This window comes from Salmo salar, chromosome 13, assembly GCF_965601325.2.
Source record: "Salmo salar chromosome 13, fSalSal1, whole genome shotgun sequence".
Lineage (NCBI taxonomy): Eukaryota > Metazoa > Chordata > Actinopteri > Salmoniformes > Salmonidae > Salmo > Salmo salar.
In genome coordinates this window covers 97,730,001-97,742,376 of record NC_138303.1, presented here as the reverse complement: position 1 = coordinate 97,742,376, position 12,376 = coordinate 97,730,001, and the positions used below count along the sequence as shown (strand labels likewise).

The following is a 12,376-nucleotide window of genomic DNA, read 5'->3' as shown; positions in this document are numbered from 1 at the left end:
AGAGGTACAGAGACACTGCTACAGGTCTAGACAGGACTCCCGCTATGCTGGAGAGGTACAGAGACACTGCTACAGGTCTAGATAGGACTCCCGCTATGCTGGAGAGGTACAGAGAGACACTGCTACAGGTCTAGACAGGACTCCCGCTATGCTGGAGAGGTACAGAGACACTGCTACAGGTCTAGACAGGACTCCCGCTATGCTGGAGAGGTACAGAGAGACACTGCTACAGGTCTAGACAGGACTCCCGCTATGCTGGAGAGGTACAGAGACACTGCTACAGGTCTAGACAGGACTCCCGCTATGCTGGAGAGGTACAGAGAGACACTGCTACAGGTCTAGACAGGACTCCCGCTATGCTGGAGAGGTACAGAGACACTGCTACAGGTCTAGACAGGACTCCCGCTATGCTGGAGAGGTACAGAGACACTGCTACAGGTCTAGACAGGACTCCCGCTATGCTGGAGAGGTACAGAGACACTGCTACAGGTCTAGACAGGACCCCCGCTATGCTGGAGAGGTACAGAGACACTGCTACAGGTCTAGACAGGACTCCCGCTATGCTGGAGAGGTACAGAGAGACACTGCTACAGGTCTAGACAGGACCCCCGCTATGCTGGAGAGGTACAGAGACACTGCTACAGGTCTAGACAGGACTCCCGCTATGCTGGAGAGGTACAGAGACACTGCTACAGGTCTAGACAGGACTCCCGCTATGCTGGAGAGGTACAGAGACACTGCTACAGGTCTAGACAGGACTCCCGCTATGCTGGAGAGGTACAGAGACACTGCTACAGGTCTAGACAGGACCCCCGCTATGCTGGAGAGGTACAGAGACACTGCTACAGGTCTAGACAGGACTCCCGCTATGCTGGAGAGGTACAGAGACACTGCTACAGGTCTAGACAGGACTCCCGCTATGCTGGAGAGGTACAGAGAGACACTGCTACAGGTCTAGACAGTACTCCCGCTATGCTGGAGAGGTACAGAGACACTGCTACAGGTCTAGACAGGACTCCCGCTATGCTGGAGAGGTACAGAGACACTGCTACAGGTCTAGACAGGACTCCCGCTATGCTGGAGAGGTACAGAGACACTGCTACAGGTCTAGACAGGACTCCCGCTATGCTGGAGAGGTACAGAGACACTGCTACAGGTCTAGACAGGACTCCCGTTATGCTGGAGAGGTACAGAGACACTGCTACAGGTCTAGACAGGACTCCCGCTATGCTGGAGAGGTACAGAGACACTGCTACAGGTCTAGACAGGACTCCCGCTATGCTGGAGAGGTACAGAGACACTGCTACAGGTCTAGACAGGACTCCCGCTATGCTGGAGAGGTACAGAGACACTGCTACAGGTCTAGACAGGACTCCCGCTATGCTGGAGAGGTACAGAGACACTGCTACAGGTCTAGACAGGACTCCCGCTATGCTGGAGAGGTACAGAGACACTGCTACAGGTCTAGACAGGACTCCCGCTATGCTGGAGAGGTACAGAGACACTGCTACAGGTCTAGACAGGACTCCCGCTATGCTGGAGAGTTACAGAGAGACACTGCTACAGGTCTAGACAGTACTCCCGCTATGCTGGAGAGGTACAGAGACACTGCTACAGGTCTAGACAGGACTCCCGCTATGCTGGAGAGGTACAGAGACACTGCTACAGGTCTAGACAGGACTCCCGCTATGCTGGAGAGGTACAGAGACACTGCTACAGGTCTAGACAGGACTCCCGCTATGCTGGAGAGGTACAGAGACACTGCTACAGGTCTAGACAGGACTCCCGCTATGCTGGAGAGGTACAGAGACACTGCTACAGGTCTAGACAGGACTCCCGCTATGCTGGAGAGGTACAGAGACACTGCTACAGGTCTAGACAGGACTCCCGTTATGCTGGAGAGGTACAGAGACACTGCTACAGGTCTAGACAGGACTCCCGCTATGCTGGAGAGGTACAGAGACACTGCTACAGGTCTAGACAGGACTCCCGCTATGCTGGAGAGGTACAGAGACACACTGCTACAGGTCTAGACAGGACTCCCGCTATGCTGGAGAGGTACAGAGACACTGCTACAGGTCTAGACAGGACTCCCGCTATGCTGGAGAGGTACAGAGACACTGCTACAGGTCTAGACAGGACTCCCGCTATGCTGGAGAGGTACAGAGACACTGCTACAGGTCTAGACAGGACTCCCGCTATGCTGGAGAGGTACAGAGACACTGCTACAGGTCTAGACAGGACTCCCGCTATGCTGGAGAGGTACAGAGACACTGCTACAGGTCTAGACAGGACTCCCGCTATGCTGGAGAGGTACAGAGACACTGCTACAGGTCTAGACAGGACTCCCGCTATGCTGGAGAGGCACAGAGACACTGCTACAGGTCTAGACAGGACTCCCGCTATACTGGAGAGGTACAGAGACACTGCTACAGGTCTAGACAGGACTCCCGCTATGCTGGAGAGGTACAGAGACACTGCTACAGGTCTAGACAGGACTCCCGCTATGCTGGAGAGGTACAGAGACACTGCTACAGGTCTAGACAGGACTCCCGCTATGCTGGAGAGGTACAGAGACACTGCTACAGGTCTAGACAGGACTCCCGCTATGCTGGAGAGGCACAGAGACACTGCTACAGGTCTAGACAGGACTCCCGCTATGCTGGAGAGGTACAGAGACACTGCTACAGGTCTAGACAGGACTCCCGCTATGCTGGAGAGGTACAGAGACACTGCTACAGGTCTAGACAGGACTCCCGCTATACTGGAGAGGTACAGAGACACTGCTACAGGTCTAGACAGGACTCCCGCTATGCTGGAGAGGTACAGAGACACTGCTACAGGTCTAGACAGGACTCCCGCTATGCTGGAGAGGTACAGAGACACTGCTACAGGTCTAGACAGGACTCCCGCTATGCTGGAGAGGTACAGAGACACTGCTACAGGTCTAGACAGGACTCCCGCTATGCTGGAGAGGTACAGAGACACTGCTACAGGTCTAGACAGGACTCCCGCTATGCTGGAGAGGTACAGAGAGACACTGCTACAGGTCTAGACAGGACTCCCGCTATGCTGGAGAGGTACAGAGACACTGCTACAGGTCTAGACAGGACCCCCGCTATGCTGGAGAGGTACAGAGACACTGCTACAGGTCTAGACAGGACTCCCGCTATGCTGGAGAGGTACAGAGACACTGCTACAGGTCTAGACAGGACTCCCGCTATGCTGGAGAGGTACAGAGACACTGCTACAGGTCTAGACAGGACTCCCGCTATGCTGGAGAGGTACAGAGAGACACTGCTACAGGTCTAGACAGGACTCCCGCTATGCTGGAGAGGTACAGAGACACTGCTACAGGTCTAGACAGGACTCCCGCTATGCTGGAGAGGTACAGAGACACTGCTACAGGTCTAGACAGGACTCCCGCTATGCTGGAGAGGCACAGAGACACTGCTACAGGTCTAGACAGGACTCCCGCTATGCTGGAGAGGTACAGAGACACTGCTACAGGTCTAGACAGGACTCACGCTATGCTGGAGAGGTACAGAGAGACACTGCTACAGGTCTAGACAGGACTCCCGCTATGCTGGAGAGGTACAGAGACACTGCTACAGGTCTAGACAGGACTCCCGCTATGCTGGAGAGGTACAGAGACACTGCTACAGGTCTAGACAGGACCCCGCTATGCTGGAGAGGTACAGAGAGACACTGCTACAGGTCTAGACAGGACTCCCGCTATGCTGGAGAGGTACAGAGAGACACTGCTACAGGTCTAGACAGGACTCCCGCTATGCTGGAGAGGTACAGAGACACTGCTACAGGTCTAGACAGGACTCCCGCTATGCTGGAGAGGTACAGAGAGACACTGCTACAGGTCTAGACAGGACTCCCGCTATACTGGAGAGGTACAGAGACACTGCTACAGGTCTAGACAGGACTCCCGCTATGCTGGAGAGGTACAGAGACACTGCTACAGGTCTAGACAGGACTCCCGCTATGCTGGAGAGGTACAGAGACACTGCTACAGGTCTAGACAGGACTCCCGCTATACTGGAGAGGTACAGAGACACTGCTACAGGTCTAGACAGGACTCCCGCTATGCTGGAGAGGTACAGAGAGACACTGCTACAGGTCTAGACAGGACTCCCGCTATGCTGGAGAGGTACAGAGACACTGCTACAGGACTCCCGCTATGCTGGAGAGGTACAGAGAGACACTGCTACAGGTCTAGACAGGACTCCCGCTATGCTGGAGAGGTACAGAGACACTGCTACAGGTCTAGACAGGACTCCCGCTATGCTGGAGAGGTACAGAGAGACACTGCTACAGGTCTAGACAGGACTCCCGCTATGCTGGAGAGGTACAGAGACACTGCTACAGGTCTAGACAGGACTCCCGCTATGCTGGAGAGGTACAGAGACACTGCTACAGGTCTAGACAGGACCCCCGCTATGCTGGAGAGGTACAGAGACACTGCTACAGGTCTAGACAGGACCCCCGCTATGCTGGAGAGGTACAGAGACACTGCTACAGGTCTAGACAGGACTCCCGCTATGCTGGAGAGGTACAGAGACACTGCTACAGGTCTAGACAGGACCCCCGCTATGCTGGAGAGGTACAGAGACACTGCTACAGGTCTAGACAGGACTCCCGCTATGCTGGAGAGGTACAGAGACACTGCTACAGGTCTAGACAGGACTCCCGCTATGCTGGAGAGGTACAGAGACACTGCTACAGGTCTAGACAGGACTCTACTCACTTCTCCTTTATACACTTTATCATAGTTCTCCTTCTTATTCAACAGAACAATATTGTCCCCAGTGGTTTGTGTTTGTGTGTGTGTGTGTGTGTGTGTGTGTGTGTGTGTGTGTGTGTGTGTGTGTGTGTGTGTGTGTGTGTGTGTGTGTGTGTGTGTGTGTGTGTGTGTGTGTGTGTGTGTGTGTGTGTGTGTGTGTGTGTGTGCTCATGCGTTCGTGTGTGTTTTCTCCCTCCAGGTGGCAGGTATGATCCATTTCAGTAAGGCAGTGCGTAGCCAGTCAGACCTGTCCAGGCTGATGGTCAGACAGACGACAGAGGCTCTAGATGCTCAGAACCCTGAGGCCTTCACTGAGAACATGTTCAAACTGGCAGCACTGCTCATCAGCACTAAAGGTGTGTGTGCTGAAAAGTGAAGACTGATTTGGAATGGAATAAATGTACCAAATAGCCCATTGTTGGGATGCATCATAAGTATTCACGCCCGTTTGGATTTTGTTCCGTTACAAAGTGGGATTGAAAAGCATTTAATAGATTTAGTTTTTCTTTTTGATCTTCACAAAATACTCCATAATGTCAAAGTGAAAAGAAAATTCTACACATTAAAAAAAATGTAATACAAATGAAATAACTAAAAACGTATGCAACAACTATAGATGTCACCCCTTTGTTTAGGCAAGCCTAAATTAGTTCTGAACTGAAGTCTTCTCTGTGTTGTAGCTCTGATACCTGTCCTACTGAAGTCTTCTCTGTGTTGTAGCTCTGATACCTGTCCTACTGAAGTCTTCTCTGTGTTGTAGCTCTGATACCTGTCCTACTGAAGTCTTCTCTGTGTTGTAGCTCTGATACCTGTCCTACTGAAGTCTTCTCTGTGTTGTAGCTCTGATACCTGTCCTACTGAAGTCTTCTCTGTGTTGTAGCTCTCTGTTACCTGTCCTACTGATGTCTTCTCTGTGTTGTAGCTCTGTTACCTGTCCTACTGAAGTGTTGTAGCTCTCTGTTACCTGTCCTACTGAAGTGTTGTAGCTCTCTTACACCTGTCCTACTGAAGTCTTCTCTGTGTTGTAGCTCTCTGTTACCTGTCCTACTGAAGTCTTCTCTGTGTTGTAGCTCTGTTACCTGTCCTACTGATGTCTTCTCTGTGTTGTAGCTCTGTTACCTGTCCTACTGAAGTGTTGTAGCTCTCGTGCACCTGTCCTACTGAAGTCTTCCCTGTGTTGTAGCTCTCTGTTACCTGTCCTACTGAAGTCTTCTCTGTGTTGTAGCTCTCTGTTACCTGTCCTACTGATGTCTTTTCTGTGTTGTAGCTCTCTGTTACCTGTCCTACTGAAGTGTTGTAGCTCTCTGTTACCTGTCCTACTGAAGTGTTGTAGCTCTCTGTTACCTGTCCTACTGAAGTGTTGTAGCTCTCTGTTACCTGTCCTACTGAAGTGTTGTAGCTCTCTGTTCACCTGTCCTACTGAAGTCTTCTCTGTGTTGTAGCTCTCTGTTCACCTGTCCTACTGAAGTCTTCTCTGTGTTGTAGCTCTCTGTTACCTGTCCTACTGAAGTCTTCTCTGTGTTGTAGCTCTCTGTTACCTGTCCTACTGAAGTGTTGTAGCTCTCTGTTCACCTGTCCTACTGAAGTCTTCTCTGTGTTGTAGCTCTCTGTTACCTGTCCTACTGAAGTCTTCTCTGTGTTGTAGCTCTGTAACCTGTCCTACTGAAGTCTTCTCTGTGTTGTAGCTCTCTGTTACCTGTCCTACTGAAGTCTTCTCTGTGTTGTAGCTCTGTTACCTGTCCTACTGAAGTCTTCTCTGTGTTGTAGCTCTGATACCTGTCCTACTGAAGTCTTCTCTGTGTTGTAGCTCTGATACCTGTCCTACTGAAGTCTTCTCTGTGTTGTAGCTCTGTTACCTGTCCTACTGAAGTCTTCTCTGTGTTGTAGCTCTGTTACCTGTCCTACTGAAGTCTTCTCTGTGTTGTAGCTCTCTGTTACCTGTCCTACTGAAGTGTTGTAGCTCTCTGTTACCTGTCCTACTGAAGTCTTCTGTGTTCTCTGTCGGGGTGTAGAATGTGATCCTCAGCTGCTGCACCACCTGTGTTGGTCTCCTCTGAAGATGTTTACAGAACACGGCATGGAGACGGCTATCGCCTGCTGGGAGTGGCTGCTGGCTGCTCGTACAGGAGTGGAGGTCCCGGTAAGTATGGAGACATCTGTTGTTGTGCTTCAACTACCATTGTGCATTTGTATGGGACCGGTGTTCTTGGTCCAGAGGTTTGAGATAGCTAAGTATTCCAGTGAAGACCAGGTGGAGATATTTGGCAGCCTATTACAACGCTCGCTCTCCCTCAACGTGGGCGGAGCCAAGAGCAACCTCAACCGCCACGTAGCCGCCATTGGACCCCGCTTCAGGTCCTCTCTCTCACACACACACACACACACACACACACACACACACACACACACACACACACACACACACACACACACACACACACACACTAGATCCAGTTTCTGATTCAGAACAAATGAACCAATCATTGTGTGTGTTTAGGCTCCTAACTCTGGGACTAGCACTGCTCCATTCTGACGTCGTCACCAACACCACCATCAGGAATGTCCTCCGAGAGAAGATCTACTCCACCGCCTTCGACTACTTCAGGTACACACAAGTTCTACTCCACAGTCCAACTCACTACTAACGTGGGAAATAACCTTCCCTCTCTAAATCGCCATCTTTTAAATCATTTTATCCTCCCCCCCCCCCTAGCGCCCCCCCTAAGTTCCCTACCCAGGGGGACAAGCGTCTGCGTGAGGACATCAGCTTCATGATCCGTTTCTACGCCAGCATCCTGTCGGACAAGAAGTACCTGGCGGCGTGCCAGCTGGTCTCTCCCGGTGAGCTAGGCGCCGTGCCCACCCCCAGCACCCTCTCTGCCGGGGTATTCGCATCCAGCACTTCTCCGATATCGATGCTAAGTAAGCCTACAGCGGTGGGGCTGGCTGATTTAACACCCGCGCTACAAGACTACAGGACTACGTTTTTACACAGGTCAAATCTGACGCCTGAACAGACTCTCCCTACGCTGCTGATGGATTCATACATCTGTGTCTGTAGAATCTCTTTCTTTCTCCTTTTCCCCCGTCTCTCTCGCTCGCTCTCTCTGTGTGTGTGTGGGGCTCTCTCTGTGTGTGTGGGGCTCTCTCTGTGTGTGTGGGGCTCTCTCTGTGTGTGTGGGGCTCTCTCTGTGTGTGTGGGGCTCTCTCTGTGTGTGTGGGGCTCTCTCTGTGTGTGTGGGGCTCTCTCTGTGTGTGTGGGGCTCTCTCTGTGTGTGTGGGGCTCTCTCTGTGTGTGTGGGGCTCTCTCTGTGTGTGTGGGGCTCTCTCTGTGTGTGTGTGGGCTCTCTGTGTGCGTGTGTGTGTGGGGCTCTCTGCGTGTGTGTGTGTGTGGGCTCTCTGTGTGTGCGTGTGTGTGTGGGGCTCTCTGTGTGTGTGTGTGTGTGTGGGGCTCTCTGTGTGTGTGTGTGTGTGTGGGGCTCTCTGTGTGTGTGTGTGTGTGTGGGGCTCTCTGTGTGTGTGTGTGTGTGTGGGGCCTCTGTGTGTGTGTGTGTGTGTGGGGCTCTCTGTGTGTGTGTGTGTGTGTGTGGGGCTCTCTGTGTGTGTGTGTGTGTGTGTGTGGGGCTCTCTGTGTGTGTGTGTGTGGGGCTCTCTGTGTGTGTGTGTGTGGGGCTCTGTGTGTGTGTGTGTGGGGCTCTATGTGTGTGTGTGTGGGGCTCTCTGTGTGTGTGTGTGGGGCTCTCTGTGTGTGTGTGTGGGGCTCTCTGTGTGTGTGTGTGGGGCTCTCTGTGTGTGTGTGTGGGGCTCTCTGTGTGTGTGTGTGTGGGCTCTCTGTGTGTGTGTGTGTGGGGCTCTCTGTGTGTGTGTGTGTGTGTGTGTGTGTGTGTGTGTGTGTGTGTGTGTGTGTGTGTCTCTCTGTGTGTGTGTGTGTGTGTGTGTGGGGCTCTCTGTGTGTGTGTGTGTGTGTGTGTGTGGGGCTCTCTGTGTGTGTGTGTGTGTGTGTGGGGCTCTCTCTGTGTGTGTGTGTGTGGGGCTCTCTGTGTGTGTGTGGGGCTCTCTGTGTGTGTGTGGGGCTCTGTGTGTGTGTGTGTGTGTGTGTGTGTCTCTGTCTGTGTGCGTGTGTGTGTGTGGGGCTCTCTGTGTGTGGGGCTCTCTGTGTGTGGGGCTCTCTGTGTGTGGGGCTCTCTGTGTGTGTGGCTCTCTGTGTGTGTGTGGCTCTGTGTGTGTGTGTGTGGGGCTCTGTGTGTGTGTGTGTGGGGCTCTGTGTGTGTGTGTGTGGGGCTCTGTGTGTGTGTGTGTGGGGCTCTGTGTGTGTGTGTGTGGGGCTCTGTGTGTGTGTGTGTGGGGCTCTGTGTGTGTGTGTGTGTGTGGGCTCTGTGTGTGTGGGGCTCTGTGTGTGTGTGTGTGGGGCTCTGTGTGTGTGTGTGTGGGGCTCTCTGTGTGTGTGTGGGGCTCTGTGTGTGTGTGTGTGTGTGTGTGTGTGTGTGTGGGGCTCTCTGTGTGTGTGGCTCTCTGTGTGTGTGTGGCTCTCTGTGTGTGTGTGTGTGGGGCTCTGTGTGTGTGTGTGGGGCTCTGTGTGTGTGTGGGGCTCTGTGTGTGTGTGGGGCTCTGTGTGTGTGTGGGGCTCTGTGTGTGTGTGGGGCTCTGTGTGTGTGTGGGGCTCTGTGTGTGTGTGTGTGTGTGGGTCTCTCTGTCTGTGTGTGTGTGTGTGTGTGTGTGTGTGTGGGGCTCTCTGTGTGTGGGGCTCTCTGTGTGTGGGGCTCTCTGTGTGTGTGGCTCTCTGTGTGTGTGTGGCTCTGTGTGTGTGTGTGTGTGGCTCTCTGTGTGTGTGTGGCTCTGTGTGTGTGTGTGTGGGGCTCTGTGTGTGTGTGTGTGGGGCTCTGTGTGTGTGTGTGTGGGGCTCTGTGTGTGTGTGTGTGGGGCTCTGTGTGTGTGTGTGTGGGGCTCTGTGTGTGTGTGTGTGTGTGTGGGGCTCTGTGTGTGTGTGTGTGGGGCTCTGTGTGTGTGTGTGTGGGGCTCTCTGTGTGTGTGTGTGGGGCTCTGTGTGTGTGTGTGTGTGTGTGTGTGTGTGTGGGGCTCTCTGTGTGTGGGGCTCTCTGTGTGTGTGGGCTCTCTGTGTGTGTGTGTGGGGCTCTGTGTGTGTGTGTGGGGCTCTGTGTGTGTGTGTGGGGCTCTGTGTGTGTGTGTGGGGCTCTGTGTGTGTGTGTGGGGCTCTGTGTGTGTGTGGGGCTCTGTGTGTGTGTGGGGCTCTGTGTGTGTGTGGGGCTCTGTGTGTGTGTGGGGCTCTGTGTGTGTGTGGGGCTCTGTGTGTGTGTGGGGCTCTGTGTGTGTGTGGGGCTCTGTGTGTGTGTGGGGCTCTGTGTGTGTGTGTGGGGCTCTGTGTGTGTGTGTGGGGCTCTGTGTGTGTGTGTGGGGCTCTGTGTGTGTGTGGGGCTCTGCGTGTGTGTGGGGCTCTGTGTGTGTGTGTGGGGCTCTGTGTGTGTGTGTGTGTGTGTGGGGCTCTGTGTGTGTGGGGCTCTGTGTGTGTGGGGCTCTGTGTGTGTGGGGCTCTGTGTGTGTGTGTGTGTGTGTGTGTGTGGGGCTCTCTGTGTGTGTGTGTGTGTGTGGGGCTCTCTGTGTGTGTGTGTGTGTGTGTGTGTGTGTGTGTGTGTGTGTGGGGCTCTCTGTGTGTGTGTGTGTGTGTGTGGGGCTCTCTGTGTGTGTGTGTGTGTGTGTGTGGGGCTCTCTGTGTGTGTGTGTGTGTGTGTGGGGCTCTCTGTGTGTGTGTGTGTGTGTGTGTGGGGCTCTCTGTGTGTGTGTGTGTGTGTGTGGGGCTCTCTGTGTGTGTGTGTGTGTGTGTGGGGCTCTCTGTGTGTGTGTGTGTGTGTGTGTGTGTGTGGGGCTCTGTGTGTGTGTGTGTGTGTGTGGGGCTCTCTGTGTGTGTGTGTGGGGCTCTCTCTCTGTGTGTGTGTGTGTGTGTGTGTGTGTGTGTGGGGCTCTCTCTCTCTCTCTCTCTCTGTGTGTGTGGGGCTCTCTCTGTGTGTGTGTGTGTGTGTGTGTGGGGCTCTCTGTGTGTGTGTGTGTGTGTGTGTGTGGGGCTCTCTCTGTGTGTGTGTGTGTGTGTGTGGGGCTCTCTCTGTGTGTGTGTGTGTGGGGCTCTCTCTGTGTGTGTGTGTGTGTGTGTGTGGGGCTCTCTCTGTGTGTGTGGGGCTCTCTCTGTGTGTGTGTGTGTGTGTGGGGCTCTCTCTGTGTGTGTGTGTGTGTGTGTGTGTGTGTGTGTGTGTGTGGGGCTCTCTCTGTGTGTGTGTGTGTGTGGGGCTCTCTCGTGTGTGTGTGTGTGTGGGGCTCTCTGTGTGTGTGTGTGTGTGGGGCTCTCTGTGTGTGTGTGTGTGTGGGCTCTGTGTGTGTGTGTGTGTGTGGGGCTCTGTGTGTGTGTGTGTGTGTGGGGCTCTGTGTGTGTGTGTGTGTGTGTGGGGCTCTCTGTGTGTGTGTGTGTGTGGGGCTCTCTGTGTGTGTGTGTGTGTGGGGCTCTCTGTGTGTGTGTGTGTGTGGGGCTCTCTGTGTGTGTGTGTGTGGGGCTCTCTGTGTGTGTGTGTGTGGGGCTCTGTGTGTGTGTGTGTGTGGGCTGTGTGTGTGTGGGGCTGTGTGTGTGTGGGGCTCTGTGTGTGTGTGGGGCTCTCTGTGTGTGTGTGGGCTGTGTGTGTGTGGGGCTCTCTGTGTGTGTGTGGGCTGTGTGTGTGTGTGGGCTGTGTGTGTGTGTGGGCTCTCTGTGTGTGTGTGTGGGGCTCTCTGTGTGTGTGTGGGGGCTCTCTGTGTGTGTGTGGGGCTCTGTGTGTGTGTGGGGCTCTGTGTGTGTGTGGGGCTCTGTGTGTGTGTGGGGCTCTGTGTGTGTGTGAGGCTCTGTGTGTGTGTGTGTGTGGGGCTCTGTGTGTGTGTGGGGCTATGTGTGTGTGTGTGGGGCACTGTGTGTGTGTGTGGGGCTCTGTGTGTGTGTGTGGGGCTCTGTGTGTGTGTGTGTGTGGGGCTCTCTGTGTGTGTGTGTGTGGGGCTCTCTGTGTGTGTGTGTGTGTGTGTGTGTGTGTGTGGGGCTCTCTGTGTGTGTGTGTGTGGGGCTCTGTGTGGGGCTCTCTGTGTGTGTGTGTGTGTGTGTGTGGGCTCTCTGTGTGTGTGTGTGTGTGTGTGGGGCTCTCTGTGTGTGTGTGTGTGTGGGGCTCTCTGTGTGTGTGTGTGTGTGTGTGTGTGGGCTCTCTGTGTGTGTGTGTGTGTGTGGGCTCTCTGTGTGTGGGCTCTCTGTGTGTGTGTGTGTGTGTGGGGCTCTCTGTGTGTGTGTGTGTGTGGGGCTCTCTGTGTGTGGGGCTCTCTGTGTGTGTGTGTGTGTGTGTGGGGCTCTCTGTGTGTGTGTGTGGGGCTCTGTGTGTGTGTGTGTGTGTGGGGCTCTCTGTGTGTGTGTGTGTGGGGCTCTCTCTGTGTGTGTGTGTGTGGGGCTCTCTCTCTCTCTCTCTCTGTGTGTGTGGGGCTCTCTCTGTGTGTCTGTGTGGGGCTCTCTCTGTGTGTGTGTGTGTGTGTGGGGGCTCTCTCTGTGTGTGTGTGTGTGTGTGGGGC

The 12,376-nt window shown here is 54.0% G+C and overlaps 1 protein-coding gene across 1 annotated transcript in view; it reads left to right on the top strand.

Annotated features, from left to right (window-relative positions):
- The window catches only part of pi4kab (phosphatidylinositol 4-kinase, catalytic, alpha b), a 135,616-nt gene that overhangs the window by 31,778 nt on the left and 91,462 nt on the right, over window positions 1–12,376 (top strand). Inside the window, exons 28-31 of the mRNA XM_082960479.1 lie at window positions 4,995–5,151; window positions 6,808–7,150; window positions 7,293–7,400; window positions 7,509–7,636. Coding sequence (XP_082816605.1) covers window positions 4,995–5,151; window positions 6,808–7,150; window positions 7,293–7,400; window positions 7,509–7,636 — 736 coding nt within the window. The remainder of the gene's footprint in view (window positions 1–4,994; window positions 5,152–6,807; window positions 7,151–7,292; window positions 7,401–7,508; window positions 7,637–12,376) is intronic.